This window comes from Dermacentor variabilis, chromosome 4, assembly GCF_050947875.1.
Source record: "Dermacentor variabilis isolate Ectoservices chromosome 4, ASM5094787v1, whole genome shotgun sequence".
NCBI classification, from domain to species: domain Eukaryota; kingdom Metazoa; phylum Arthropoda; class Arachnida; order Ixodida; family Ixodidae; genus Dermacentor; species Dermacentor variabilis.
Window position 1 is genome coordinate 57,315,927 of NC_134571.1, and position 12,603 is coordinate 57,328,529.

Below are 12,603 nucleotides of genomic sequence, written 5' to 3' on the forward strand. Positions count from 1 at the left end.
ATGGGCCATTTGATGCTTTTGCATCAATATGATCACGGTGTTTACAGGTGAGACGAAGGTTATTGGTGTTCATGTAACCGGGCTAGAGCTTTTAATTAAGCCGATGTTTTTTAATGAATATAGAAAGAAAATTTAAAGCTCCTCGTTGTTTACAGGAGAAGGCATAGGACCAAGTATTCTTCCTAAATTTAGTGGTTTCTCACCTGTGGCACGAAAAGGTAGCAAACAGAATACTTCCTTCTGCAGCAAAGTTCAAGAAAGGTTATGCAAATTGGTCTGCGTTTAAAGTGAAAATATCATAAGTATTAGACGCAACATTAGCCTGCAGATGGACCTTGTGAAGCCGCAGGATGGTTGCTCATCCTTATGTATCTACAAAACCGTTCGTATGCGCTGAATGACCTGCCAGTAGATTCAATATTTCTTGAATTGGGATCAAAGGCAGCGCTCGGGCGGAGAAATTGCCGGCAATTCACGCTAAGCTAGAATCGTCTGCAGCAAACATCGCACTCCTCCTTGCGTACTAAGAATCCTTGCCGGCGATCTGTGAGTAGTAAACATTATATTAATAAAGGTGGCTGGCTAATTACAGCAGCTCTTACGAACAAAATGTTTGACTGATTCGACTTCTGGCTTCCCCCTCGTGATCCGTTTCACTGCTCTCATAACGTTACGTTACGTGTCATTGAGTCACTTTCGACTCCAGGCTACACCACGTATATAAGAACACCAATTATATCTGCTTAAGACAAGTATTCTTTTTATGCTCGGCGAGACGCTTCCCGGTGGCCTGAAGAATACCATTTAAGCGTTTCGTGCGCTGGAGACACCGTTTTCTTCTACCTTCACCTTTAACAAGTGTTAATTTGCAATTCATTGAACCAGCAGCCCGCATATCCCTTACAACAATTATTATAGAGATGTCGTTGTGTTTCTATTGACCTTCTCTTGCCTTTAATATAATATGCTTTGAGATGCAGTTGAATAGGCCATGGATCATTTCTGTAACAGATTTAATCTTCTTTGGTTTGAAGGAACACTCTGGCTTAATACCTCTGTCCAGAAAACGCCATGCTTTGCTAAGTGTGGCGTTTTTACCCATCATTTAAGGAGTTTACACTCAGCCCCATTAAAATAAACGGCATGCTGAGTATTTCTTGCTCTTGCACACCTTTTCAAGGGTTTCGTGCAAGTGGTCGCGGCCAGTCCAGAGCTCGCAGGTGCACAAGAAGGTAGAAGACAACCGAGAGTCCGACATGGCGCTCACCAGTCAGCTGCTGGAAACACTTCTCGACAACTACGACAGCACCCAGAGGCCATGGCACGGAGGTACGGCGAGCTCCGACGACAGTACGTGAGAGCCCTGCCTATAAGTGTATTGATCTTCATAGGCTATTCCGAGTTGCAGTAATCGCAACAACAACGTTAATCACAATTGCGACCCTTCAATGAACTGTTGCAAACATTTAGCATTTTCGTGTACTAATTGTAAGCATTATATTCCAGGTGATTAATCATTGTTTCGCGTAAACTGCGAACCTTTTATTTAGTGCAGTAATGAGCACTTTGTTAGGATATGACCAGAGTTGAGGGACAGGCCAATTAAACGCTCTTGAAATACTTCGAATCCGAGTCGCACTAAAAGGACAATGGCGGCCGTAAGATAACATAACGCCCAGAGCCGTGGCGTTGTATCTTACGTGCGGCCTTGTCCGTTTAGCATTACACAGATCGACAGACCTACTATTCCGAATTACTGAATTGCTTTTGAAGGCTTACTTCTACGTTGTTGTTTTCTGAGAACAAAAATAAAGCCTTCCAAATTAAGATAGTACGACCTAGAACCATCTAGAACCACATGAGCCCACCGCATCTTTCCTTGGAAAAGTTACGTTTTTTCGAGATCCTCTATCTGAATGTTTTTCAGCCTCACGACGAACACCTCATTTATGCACCAGTACTTGAGCTACAGAGAAAAAAGTGTTGATTAGATAGGATAAATTTATATCTGGGTAAACGAAAATTAATCAAGTCGGCGGTACGTGACATATAACACAAAGGTTACCTAAAAGTTAACGTTCCAGATTTATTTTTATGACATGTTTATTCAATCCTCATAAAATTTGGGCTGAAAGTAACTTCATGTTTCCTGCATACTCTTGTTACTGCGATCTTTATTGAGTCCCCCAGCGCAGCCCAGTTAACATCACTCCTCCTTTTATCTCTCTCTCTCTCTTGTTGAGTCATGCTGATTTGCTTATATTCAAAGCATGCGTGCGTTCCCTGTATGATGACGCGCTCTGCGCATGAAGTCATGTTCTGACTGCTCAGTGTAACCTTTCTTCCTCGAACACTCCTTTGTGTCGTTGTGCGTCCTTGAGTGGACCAAAAACGCGGGAGTGAGAAACCACAGGCCAGTGATTGGCTGCGGTTTTGAGGAAGCAACGTCTAACCAAATCTCGCATGCACCTCCTCGCGTTTCAGGCTTGTGTTGCGACGCGCATTCACGCGCTACGAAAAAAAAATATAGCACCAACTTCACGGGCTGCTCTGTATACACGACGGCGCAATTACGCGCATATGAGTAAAAAGCACTGCTGTCGTAAAGTGTAGTTTTCGAAATCTGTAGATTTGTTTCGGTGCAATAGAAACAATTTGGATGTATTTATTATTCACAAGGAACTTCTTTTCCGTAATACCCTGAGCCGTTTCCCAAATCTCGGTCGCCTATGTACATAGCACTACCTGTACTTATGTTACCTGTAAAGCGAGCAAGGGGATTGTGGTATTGAACGTTTCGTTCATCGGCCATATATGTACCCAGCACCGCGACACGGCATTCTTCTTTCAGGATTGCCTCGCCTTCTCTTCGGCGGGAATTTGAAACACTAACTTGAACTGTTAATAGCAGAGATGTGTGTGTGAGAGAGAGGGAGAGAGCAAAGACACGAAAGGCAGGGAGGTCAACCAGAAGAGCACCCGGTTTGCTGCCTTACACTGAGGGTAGGAAAGAGGAATAGAAAGAGGAAAAAAGGGAGAGGGTAAGCACCGATTGCGTGTGGTAGGGACACTATAAACGGTCTCTTAAGCCGGTGCACTTCAAGTATATATTGCACTTGTGCACAAATCGTTTTTCATGTCCGGGACTGGTGTGGGGGCCACGGTCCGAGTATCTTTGACTCTGTGAACGGTGTTGAGTCCAGTCGGTGTAAAGTTACCTGCAGAGAGAGGCGCTGTACATCGTAGCGAGGGAAGGTACACGATAGGTGCTCGATGGTTTCTCGCACCCACAGGAGTCGCACATGGGGCTCTCGGCCATTCCCGAACGATAGGAGTATGCGTTCGTGAACGCCACTCCCAGCCACAAGCGGCACAGCATGGTTGTTTCACAGCGGGAAAGGCTAGATGGCAGTTGTAGCCGTAGAGTGGCGTATAATTTATGTAATCGGCAATTGAAGGCTCTTGAACTTCAGAAATCTTCTGACTTTTTGCGTGCAAGTAGGTGACGTTCCCTGGCAGCATCTGACCTCGCCAAAGTGTTGGACGCGTCTGGGTATCTTCGTGGACAGACTGGGCAGCCTTGTCAGCTAGGTTGTTGCCGACGATGCCGCGATGAGCAGGACTGGATTCAAATATAATGTTGTGCCCTCTTTCCAGAGCATGGTGGAGCACTTCCCTGATGTCAGAAAGTGGGGTAAACCAGTCCACTCTATGATGCTGCTGTACAGGGTACTGTTTCTTGGACTCCTAAATTACAGTCTACCAGGTTTGTCAAATGCATGCAAGACGAACCTTCGCGCTTTGGAGAGCACACAAAGTGAAGCCCAACGCACGTGTTTAGGGCTGCCTCGGTGCACCTCAACAGCAGCAACAATTACCATCGCGGGAGACCATATAATCCAGACACATGTAGCTGTCGACTCTCTCAGAGCGCATGTTCGCCATCGGGTCGTATTTTGTGATTCAAAGGCAGCTCTTCACAGTATTAAGTCTGCATTACATCACAGAACTGAGGGCCGGGGTTTGATTGTTGTATTCATATAGGAGGTTGTGGCCAAGTACTGCACCAGGATGGCCAATCCTGCTCTGGTGAGAGAGTGCGTTACCGGTTCTGGTCGCCGGGATCAGGCCGCACTCCAGGCCTGTTTGTGCAATCTTCTCAACACACGGTTTTTTTTTTTTCGGTGGAGAATTGCGCGGCACCGGGATGTGAATCACGGTCCTCTTGCACTGGAGACGGATACTCTACCGTCCCCGTAGGAGTTAAATTAAAAATTGAATTATGGTGTTTTGCGTGACAAAAACCACTTTCTGATTATGCACACCGTAGTGGAGGACTCCGAAAATTTCGACCACCTGGGGTTCTTTAACGTGCACCTAATTCTAAGTACACGGGTGTTTTCGCATTTCGCCCCCATCGAAATGCGGCCGCCGTGGCCGGGGTCCGATCCCGCGACCTCGTGCTCAGCAGTCTAACACCATGACCACTGAGCAACCACGGCGGGTCCCGCAGGAGTTGTACGCCTCATTTAACCTACAGTGGTGCCCTATTTGATCAGTCAAGGTGGACCAATCTGAGCTCGGTTATACCGCATGGATGGCACTCGGCTAGTGAACCTGGTATTTATGACCTGCACATGTGTGGCCACACATAATTGAGGATATATAATTTTTTTTTCAGCAGGGTTTCCGTACAGTGATAAAAGGAAGGAAAATACATTAAAAGAAAGAAAAAAAAGGGAAAAAAAGGAACATAACATGTGATTTGAACTCGTGATCCTTCAACCCCGGCCCTCAGTCCCCAGCAGCCGCGAAGCAACTGACCACGGCGGCGGTCAGATCTGTAACGCTGCAGAGGGTGCTAAGAATACCTGGCTCCAGACAGGCCGCCATTGGAATCTGAACCTGGCAACGTTTAACGTTAGAACGCTATCTAGTGAGGCGAGTCTAGCAGTGTTATTGGAGGAATTAGAGGGTAGTAAATGGGATATAATAGGGCTCAGTGAGGTTAGGAGGACAAAAGAAGCATATACAGTGCTAAAAAGCGGGCATGTACTGTGTTGCCGGGGCTTAGCGGAGAGACGAGAACTAGGAGTCGGATTCCTGATTAATAAGGATATAGCTGGTAACATACAGGAATTCTATAGCATTAACGAGAGGGTGGCAGGTCTTGTTGTGAAACTTAATAAGAGGTACAAATTGAAGGTGGTACAAGTCTATGTCCCTACATGCAGTCATGATGACCAGGAAGTCGAAAGCTTTTATGAAGACGTGGAATCGGCGATGGGTAAAGTCAAAACAAAATACACTATACTGATGGGCGACTTCAATGCCAGGGTAGGCAAGAAGCAGGCTGGAGACAAGTCAGTGGGGGAATATGGCATAGGCTCTAGGAATAGCAGAGGAGAATTATTAGTAGAGTTTGCAGAACAGAATAATATGCGGATAATGAGCACCTTTTTCCGCAAGCGGGTTAGTCGAAAGTGGACATGGAGGAGCCCGAATGGTGAGACTAGAAGTGAAATCGACTTCATACTCTGCGCGAACCCTGGCATCATACAAGATGTAGACGTGCTCGGCAAGGTACGCTGCAGTGACCATAGGATGGTAAGAACTCGAATTAGCCTAGACTTGAGGAGGGAATGGAAGAAACTGGTACACAAGAAGCCAATCAATGAGTTAGCGGTAAGAGGGAAACTAGAGGAATTCCGGATCAAGCTACAGAACAGGTATTCGGCTTTAACTCAGGAAGAGGACCTTAGTGTTGAAGCAATGAACGACTATCTCATGGGAACCATTAAGGAGTGCGCAATAGAAGTCGGTGGTAACTCCGTTAGACAGGAAACCAGTAAGCTATCGCAGGAGACGAAAGATCTGATCAAGAAACGCCAATGTATGAAAGCCTCTAACCCTACAGCTAGAATAGAACTGGCAGAACTTTCTAAGTTAATCAACAAGCGTAAGACAGCGGACATCAGGAACTATAATATGGATAGAATTGAACAGGCTCTCAGGAACGGAGGAAGCCTAAAAACAGTGAAGAAGAAACTAGGAATAGGCAAGAATCAGATGTGTGCGTTAAGAGACAAAGCCGGCAATATCGTTACTAATATGGATGAGATAGTTCAAGTGGCTGAGGAGTTCTATAGAGATTTATACAGTACCAGTGGCACCCACGACGATAGTGGAAGAGAGAATAGCCTAGAGGAATTCGAAATCCCACAGGTAACGCCAGAAGAAGTAAAGAAAGCCTTAGGAGCTATGCAAAGGGGGAAGGCAGCTTGGGAGGATCAGGTAACAGCAGATTTGTTGAAGGATGGTGGTCAGATTGTTCTAGAGAAACTGGCCACCCTGTATACGCAATGCCTCATAACCTCGAGCGTACCGGAATCTTGGAAGAACGCTAACATAATCCTAATCCATAAGAAAGGGGACGCCAAAGACTTGAAAAATTACAGACCGATCAGCTTACTGTCCGTTGCCTACAAAGTATTTACTAAGGTAATCGCAAATAGAATCAGGAACACCTTAGACTTCTGTCAACCAAAGGACCAGGCAGGATTCCGTAAAGGCTACTCAACAATAGACCATATTCACACTATCAATCAAGTGATAGAGAAATGTGCAGAATATAACCAACCCTTATATATAGCTTTCATTGATTACGAGAAAGCGTTTGATTCAGTCGAAACCTCAGCAGTCATGGAGGCATTACGGAATCAGGGTGTAGATGAGCCATATGTAAAGATACTGGAAGATATGTATAGCGGCTCCACAGCCACCGTAGTCCTCCACAAAGAAAGCAACAAAATCCCTATAAAGAAAGGCGTCAGACAGGGAGATACTATATCTCCAATGCTATTCACAGCATGTTTACAGGAGGTATTCAGAGGTCTGGAGTGGGAAGAATTGGGGATAAAAGTTGATGGAGAATACCTTAGCAACTTGCGATTCGCTGTTGATATTTCCTTGCTTAGTAACTCAGGAGACCAATTGCAATGCATGCTCACTGACCTGGAGAGGCAAAGCAGAAGGGTGGGTCTGAAAATTAATCTGCAGAAAACTAAAGTAATGTTTAACAGGCTCGGAAGAGAACAGCAGTTTACGATAGGTAGCGAAGCACTGGAAGGGGTAAGGGAATACATCTACTTAGGGCAGGTAGTGACCACGGATCCGGATCATGAGACTGAAATAACCAGAAGAATAAGAATGGGCTGGGGTGCGTTTGGCAGGCATTCTCAAATCATGAACAGCAGGTTGCCACTATCCCTCAAAAGGAAAGTGTATAACAGCTGTGTGTTACCAGTACTCACATATGGGGCAGAAACCTGGAGGCTTACGAAAAGGGTTCTGCTGAAATTGAGGACGACGCAACGAGCTATGGAAAGAAGAATGATGGGTGTGACGTTAAGGGATAAGAAAAGAGCAGATTGGGTGAGGCAACAAACGCGGGTAAACGACATCTTAGTTGAAATCAAGAAAAAGAAATGGGCATGGGCCGGACATGTAATGAGGAGGGAAGATAACCGATGGTCACTAAGGTTTACGGACTGGATTCCAAGGGAAGGGATGCGTAGCAGGGGGCGGCAGAAAGTTAGGTGGGCGGTTGACATTAAGACGTTTGCAGGGACAACATGGCCACAATTAGTACATGACCGGGGTAGTTGGAGAAGTATGGGAGAGGCCTTTGCCCTGCAGTGGGCGTAACTAGGCTGATGATGATGATGATGATGACATCACAGAACTTACGAGCAGAGATGTAAACTGAATAAAAGCTGGGGGAAGACAGTTATCATTAAAAGTAATGCAAAATGCGAATGCAAGTCTTCAGGGTAAGCCAGAGTAACAGAGGCCATGAAGACGTTCGCTGAAGTTATATGACACACAGCTATGAAAATAGAACATTCCCCCAACACTTTAAATAGACGTGGCACACATTCACTAAACGGCTGGGAACGGTATATTTTTTCTAGTGAGAAGCATTATGGAGAAGATACGCAGCATTTTCTTTTTCAGATGTTATTGCCATTCAGCTGCCGATGCAATGCAGACAAATATTTCTCGCAGTGGTATAAGCTTCCTTAAGGAATGTAATGCAAAAGGATAGAAAGTTGGGCGAGTTGGTACGGTAACATGATCTTGGGTTGTGGCGCGAAGTGAAAAAGGACACAGAAATGACACAGCGCACACGGACACAGCGCTCGACCTGTCTGCTCCTTTCTGTGTCCGTGTTCACTTCGCGCTACAATTCAAGATCATGCGTCCTTAAGGAACCTGCTGCAAAAATTGAGTTAAAACACATGACTAAATGAATTCAACCATTCTATGTGCCAAAACAATGGTTTTATTGTCAGGCATATTGTATAGTGGGAGGCCCCGAATAATCTTGGAAGACGACGAAATGTTTTTTGACGCAGTGCTGTTCTTTCTAGCTCCGGTTTATTTCTGGGAAAATCTAAAAGCATCCGCTACTGCTCGCTCCCTGCTCGGTCGTGATGGAAGTGGACCAACCCGCACGTCTGCCGGCGACTGCGGCGTCAGCGGTTGCCGCCTCTAGGAAGCGGATCGGTCAACAGAGCGACAGCGAGGACGCCCATGTTTACTCTCTCAGCAGTGAGCATCCTTCCGATGACGACTTCCAGTTTGTGCGGAGCTGCAGAACGAAGAGAAGGAGCACCAGGACGTCTTCGTCGTCAAGCACGCAAACAGTAAAACACACGCAGAGGTCGGACACCAATACCATCACATTTGTGCCCGTGCTTCCTACCGTCCACATGAAGCTACTTAACAGGCAATCTGTGTCGATGTCCCTGGCAGCCCTGGTGCCAAACGAAATATTGGGCATTCAAGTCAACACCCGAAAAAATGTACTGGAGGTTGATTTCCAGCATGCGGGTGCTATGACCACTATGCGCAGCGTAACAGACTTCGATGGCATTCAGGTACGCTCTTACATCCCTCTGGGATCTGATGTAGTCACCGGCGTGATCTACTACGTAGAGGTGGCCATACTTAATAACGACTTGCCGATTTTTACCAAGCCAATAAATGATGAGGTCATTGTTGATGTTACGGGGCTAGGCAGTTCCTGCCGCGTGAAGATTGCATTCTAGCGTAAATATATACCCTCTCACGTTAAGGTGGGACACGTAATTCAGACATGCTGTGCGGTCTTTCCTTCCGAAATCTCTTCGATGCCTCAAATGCATGAAACTGGGACACGTGGGCAGTGTCTGCGAGAACTAGGCAGCATGCCCGCGCTGCGCGTAGCCCCACGGTGCAGATAAATGTGGCGCGACTGTAATGAAGTGTTCGAACTGCGGTGGGTCACATAAAGCTCCATAGAAGAATTGTCCACATATTAAAAAGGAAATGGCTATCCTGAAACAGATCGTGAGAGATCATTCAGCTCATCGCGAAGCCGCCGATAAAATCAGGAAGTGAAAGCGACGTTGCCAGTGCCAACGTTCCTCAAGCAAGGCCGTTGCCTCTGCGACGTGCATGCCACTTCCTGCAACACCACCCCCTCCTGTGCTGCCCAGGCGAGGCACTGTGGAAAAAACCACGAAGAACAAGGCCACTGAGAAGACCACATCTGCCGAATCTTGGTTGGCCCTACCAAAACGACAGCAATCACCAACCAACAGAATCACAGTAAACTATTGATGGACAACCCCCGGCGTCTACTGTAGACGATTTGGGCAACCAGGACAGGCAGGTGGCTGTAATGCTACAATCGCTAATTAATACAATCCGCATGATACTGAACAAGCTGCAAACACCAGCAGCTCGAAGTGCTCTGCAAATACTGGATGCACTAAATCCAGTGCTTGCTAGCATCGTATAAGCACCATGGCTCGTCCAAGAGTTTAACTTCCACACTGAAGTTAAAGGTGCCTCGATCTTTCAGTGGAATTTCAGATATATCAGGGCCCGTATAAAGACTTTCGCTATTCGTTTTTACAAACCACTTCTCCATACTGGTCATTTGCGAACCAAATACATCAACTCCACACAGACTGTCTGGTTACGAATCTTTCGTCTCGTCTACATGCGGTGCGAGAACGAAAGTAATCATCTACATTCGCACGTACGTTACATATGTCGTTAACGCGGTAGAGCCTCATGACGACAACAAATATGTCTGCCTGCATGTCAAAAAGAAGGCTGCGTCATTTACACTAATTGGACCCTACATATCCCCAGCAGGTCACTTTGACAGCGAATCACTTAGGAAAATATTACTAAGGACCAATCACTCCTGGGTTATCACAGGTAACTTTAACGCGTATTACCAGCTATGGGGAAGCACTAAAGTTGACTCCAGAGGCAAGAGTCTTGCCTCCTTTGCTGTCGACCATGATATGTGCTGCTTGAATGACGGCAGCCCTACATTTCTGCGAGGCACGACCTATACTAGCTGCTTGGACTTAACTTTTGTATCACGGCGCTTTGTCTCGGTCGTCCAATGGCTTATGGACCTAGGAACACATGGAAGTGACCATATTCCAACATACATAGTGGAGTTGAGCCATGCTCCTCTACTGTTTTGCGTACAGTTGATTAGTCAAGGTTTAAGAAGGATATGTTTGACGTATGTCGGGAAGGCTTTTCACACAATATCGAAGATACAATCGCACAAGTATTGAAAGCATTCATCTGCTCGCTTACAAGGTCAGCAAGGCGAACAGACTTGGATATAGAACTGGAGAGGCTGCGTGCGTCATGCCGACAGGCGGAGAGAAGCTATCGGCGCACGAAATCCCTTATATATATATATATATATATATATATATATATATATATATATATATTTGTGTGTGTGTGGGGGGGGTATATATGTAGGTATGTATAAAGTCAGAAGCAGGCCTGCCACTGTTCTCCGGAAAGGGCTCTACGCCCACTCGCCGCACTGTGGAAGAGATGGGAAGGCGCAAGAAAAGGAGGCGCAGAAATCGCAAATATCAGACGAGAAGTGAGACATAGGGAAGAGTCCCGCAAACCTTTTAGAAGGGAAGGGGGAAGGGGGGATGGAGCCTGCAACTGCCAGATGGAAACATAGCATTGCAAAGAGATGCGGACTAGCATTATACTCCATCACAGGTCCCTGGTACAGCAAGATATGTTAGAAAGCGTCAGCAACGTTGGAAATGCTAGCTTAAGAACGCGCTTCAGGGCCGATATTCAGAAAACGCTCTTACGCTAGAGTTGTTCGTAAAAGAAAATCCTAATCAATCCTGATACCGAACATATTATCAGCGAAGGTGGCAAGACAGTCGCGAAGAGTACTTATGAACGCAAAGCTATGGGAATTAGATTTCAGTTTCTTACATCATAAACGACCAATGCTACGTTATTGAGAGACGTTTCGCCAAGAAGAGGCGTGCAATAGGGACAAAAATACAAGTGTGTATATTATTATTTTTTGTCATTATTATTATTATTATTATAATTATTATTATTATTATTATTATTATTATTATTATTATTATTATTATTATTATTATTATTATTATTATTATTATTATTATTATTATTTGTTTTGGAAACGTACATACATACATACACATGACAGGAAAGGGAAAGCGAGGAGCAGGCAGGCAAGTGCAACCGGAAGGGGCACAACGCTTGCCTACTCTTCAGAAAGGAGGAGACAGAAACATAAAAATAGAAGATAGGAAGAGGGAGAGGGAAGAGAAAAAAAAGGAAAAGCAAGATGACAAATCTCAAAGATGAAGCCGAAAACACGTCGCACAGGTCGCACATAGTTGAGCCAGTCACTGTAAGTAACGTTACTAAAGAATTTTAAAATAGAACAGTGTCTGAGGTATTGTCATTTGAAAAATTGTAGTAGGCTACCAACATGAACCTAAATTAGTTGTTTCTAGAAAAGTAAGGAGAGCGCGATGCACCTGACCGCGTCGAAACTCACAACCACTGGGGTACAAACATTCGTCGAGGGTCTTACACCGCAGGCCAAGGATATGATAGTCCCTCCCTAACGACGTGCGCTGCGCACTGAAAGCGGGACACTCCAAAATCGGGTGCTGAAGTATCTCACATTGACCGCAAGACGTACACAATGGATTGGCCACACGTCCTTGTGGTATAAACGTTTGAACACGTTCACACAGCCAACCAGTAGCAGTGCTCTAGCGCGATGAGGCAAGCCTCAACCGCGAACGCGGTGCGGGGACGTTCCATTTGCGACGCGCAGGTCTGGATGCTGCTTTAGTATGTGGCGACGAATCAGGAGACGAGCGTCATCAAGCTTGTGCCAAATTTTCGGACAGACATAGTCGTTACGTGCGCAAATTGAAGCCAACCGATCTGCCTCTTCATTTGGCGATCCCAGCGTGTGAACATATCCATTGGGCAACGAGAGATACCCCATGTGACGCAATTTTGTTGGCAGAGTCAGTAAATCTACACATAACTGGACAATCAATTTGACTGCTTTGTTCTCTGCTTAGAGCAGCGCGGGAGCCCGTAAAGTTGGCAATCTTCGATGTAGTTAACACCTCTTGCACGTATTTCAGCGCAACATTAATCGCAACTAGCTCCGCAGTGGTTGACGAGGCTGGATGGGGTGATAAAATATAC

At 45.8% G+C, this 12,603-nt stretch overlaps 1 protein-coding gene and 1 long non-coding RNA gene across 2 annotated transcripts in view; one reads left to right on the forward strand and one right to left on the reverse strand.

Moving 5' to 3' along the window:
• Nucleotides 1-12,603, reverse strand: part of LOC142577771 (uncharacterized) — an 85,574-nt gene that overhangs the window by 20,189 nt on the left and 52,782 nt on the right. The gene's annotated exons all lie outside the window — the stretch shown is intronic.
• The window catches only part of LOC142577646 (gamma-aminobutyric acid receptor alpha-like), a 61,792-nt gene continuing 50,392 nt past the window's right edge, over nt 1,204-12,603 (forward strand). Inside the window, exon 1 of the mRNA XM_075687122.1 lies at nt 1,204-1,329. Within this exon, the coding sequence (XP_075543237.1) occupies nt 1,257-1,329 (73 nt within the window). The 5' untranslated portion in view covers nt 1,204-1,256. The remainder of the gene's footprint in view (nt 1,330-12,603) is intronic.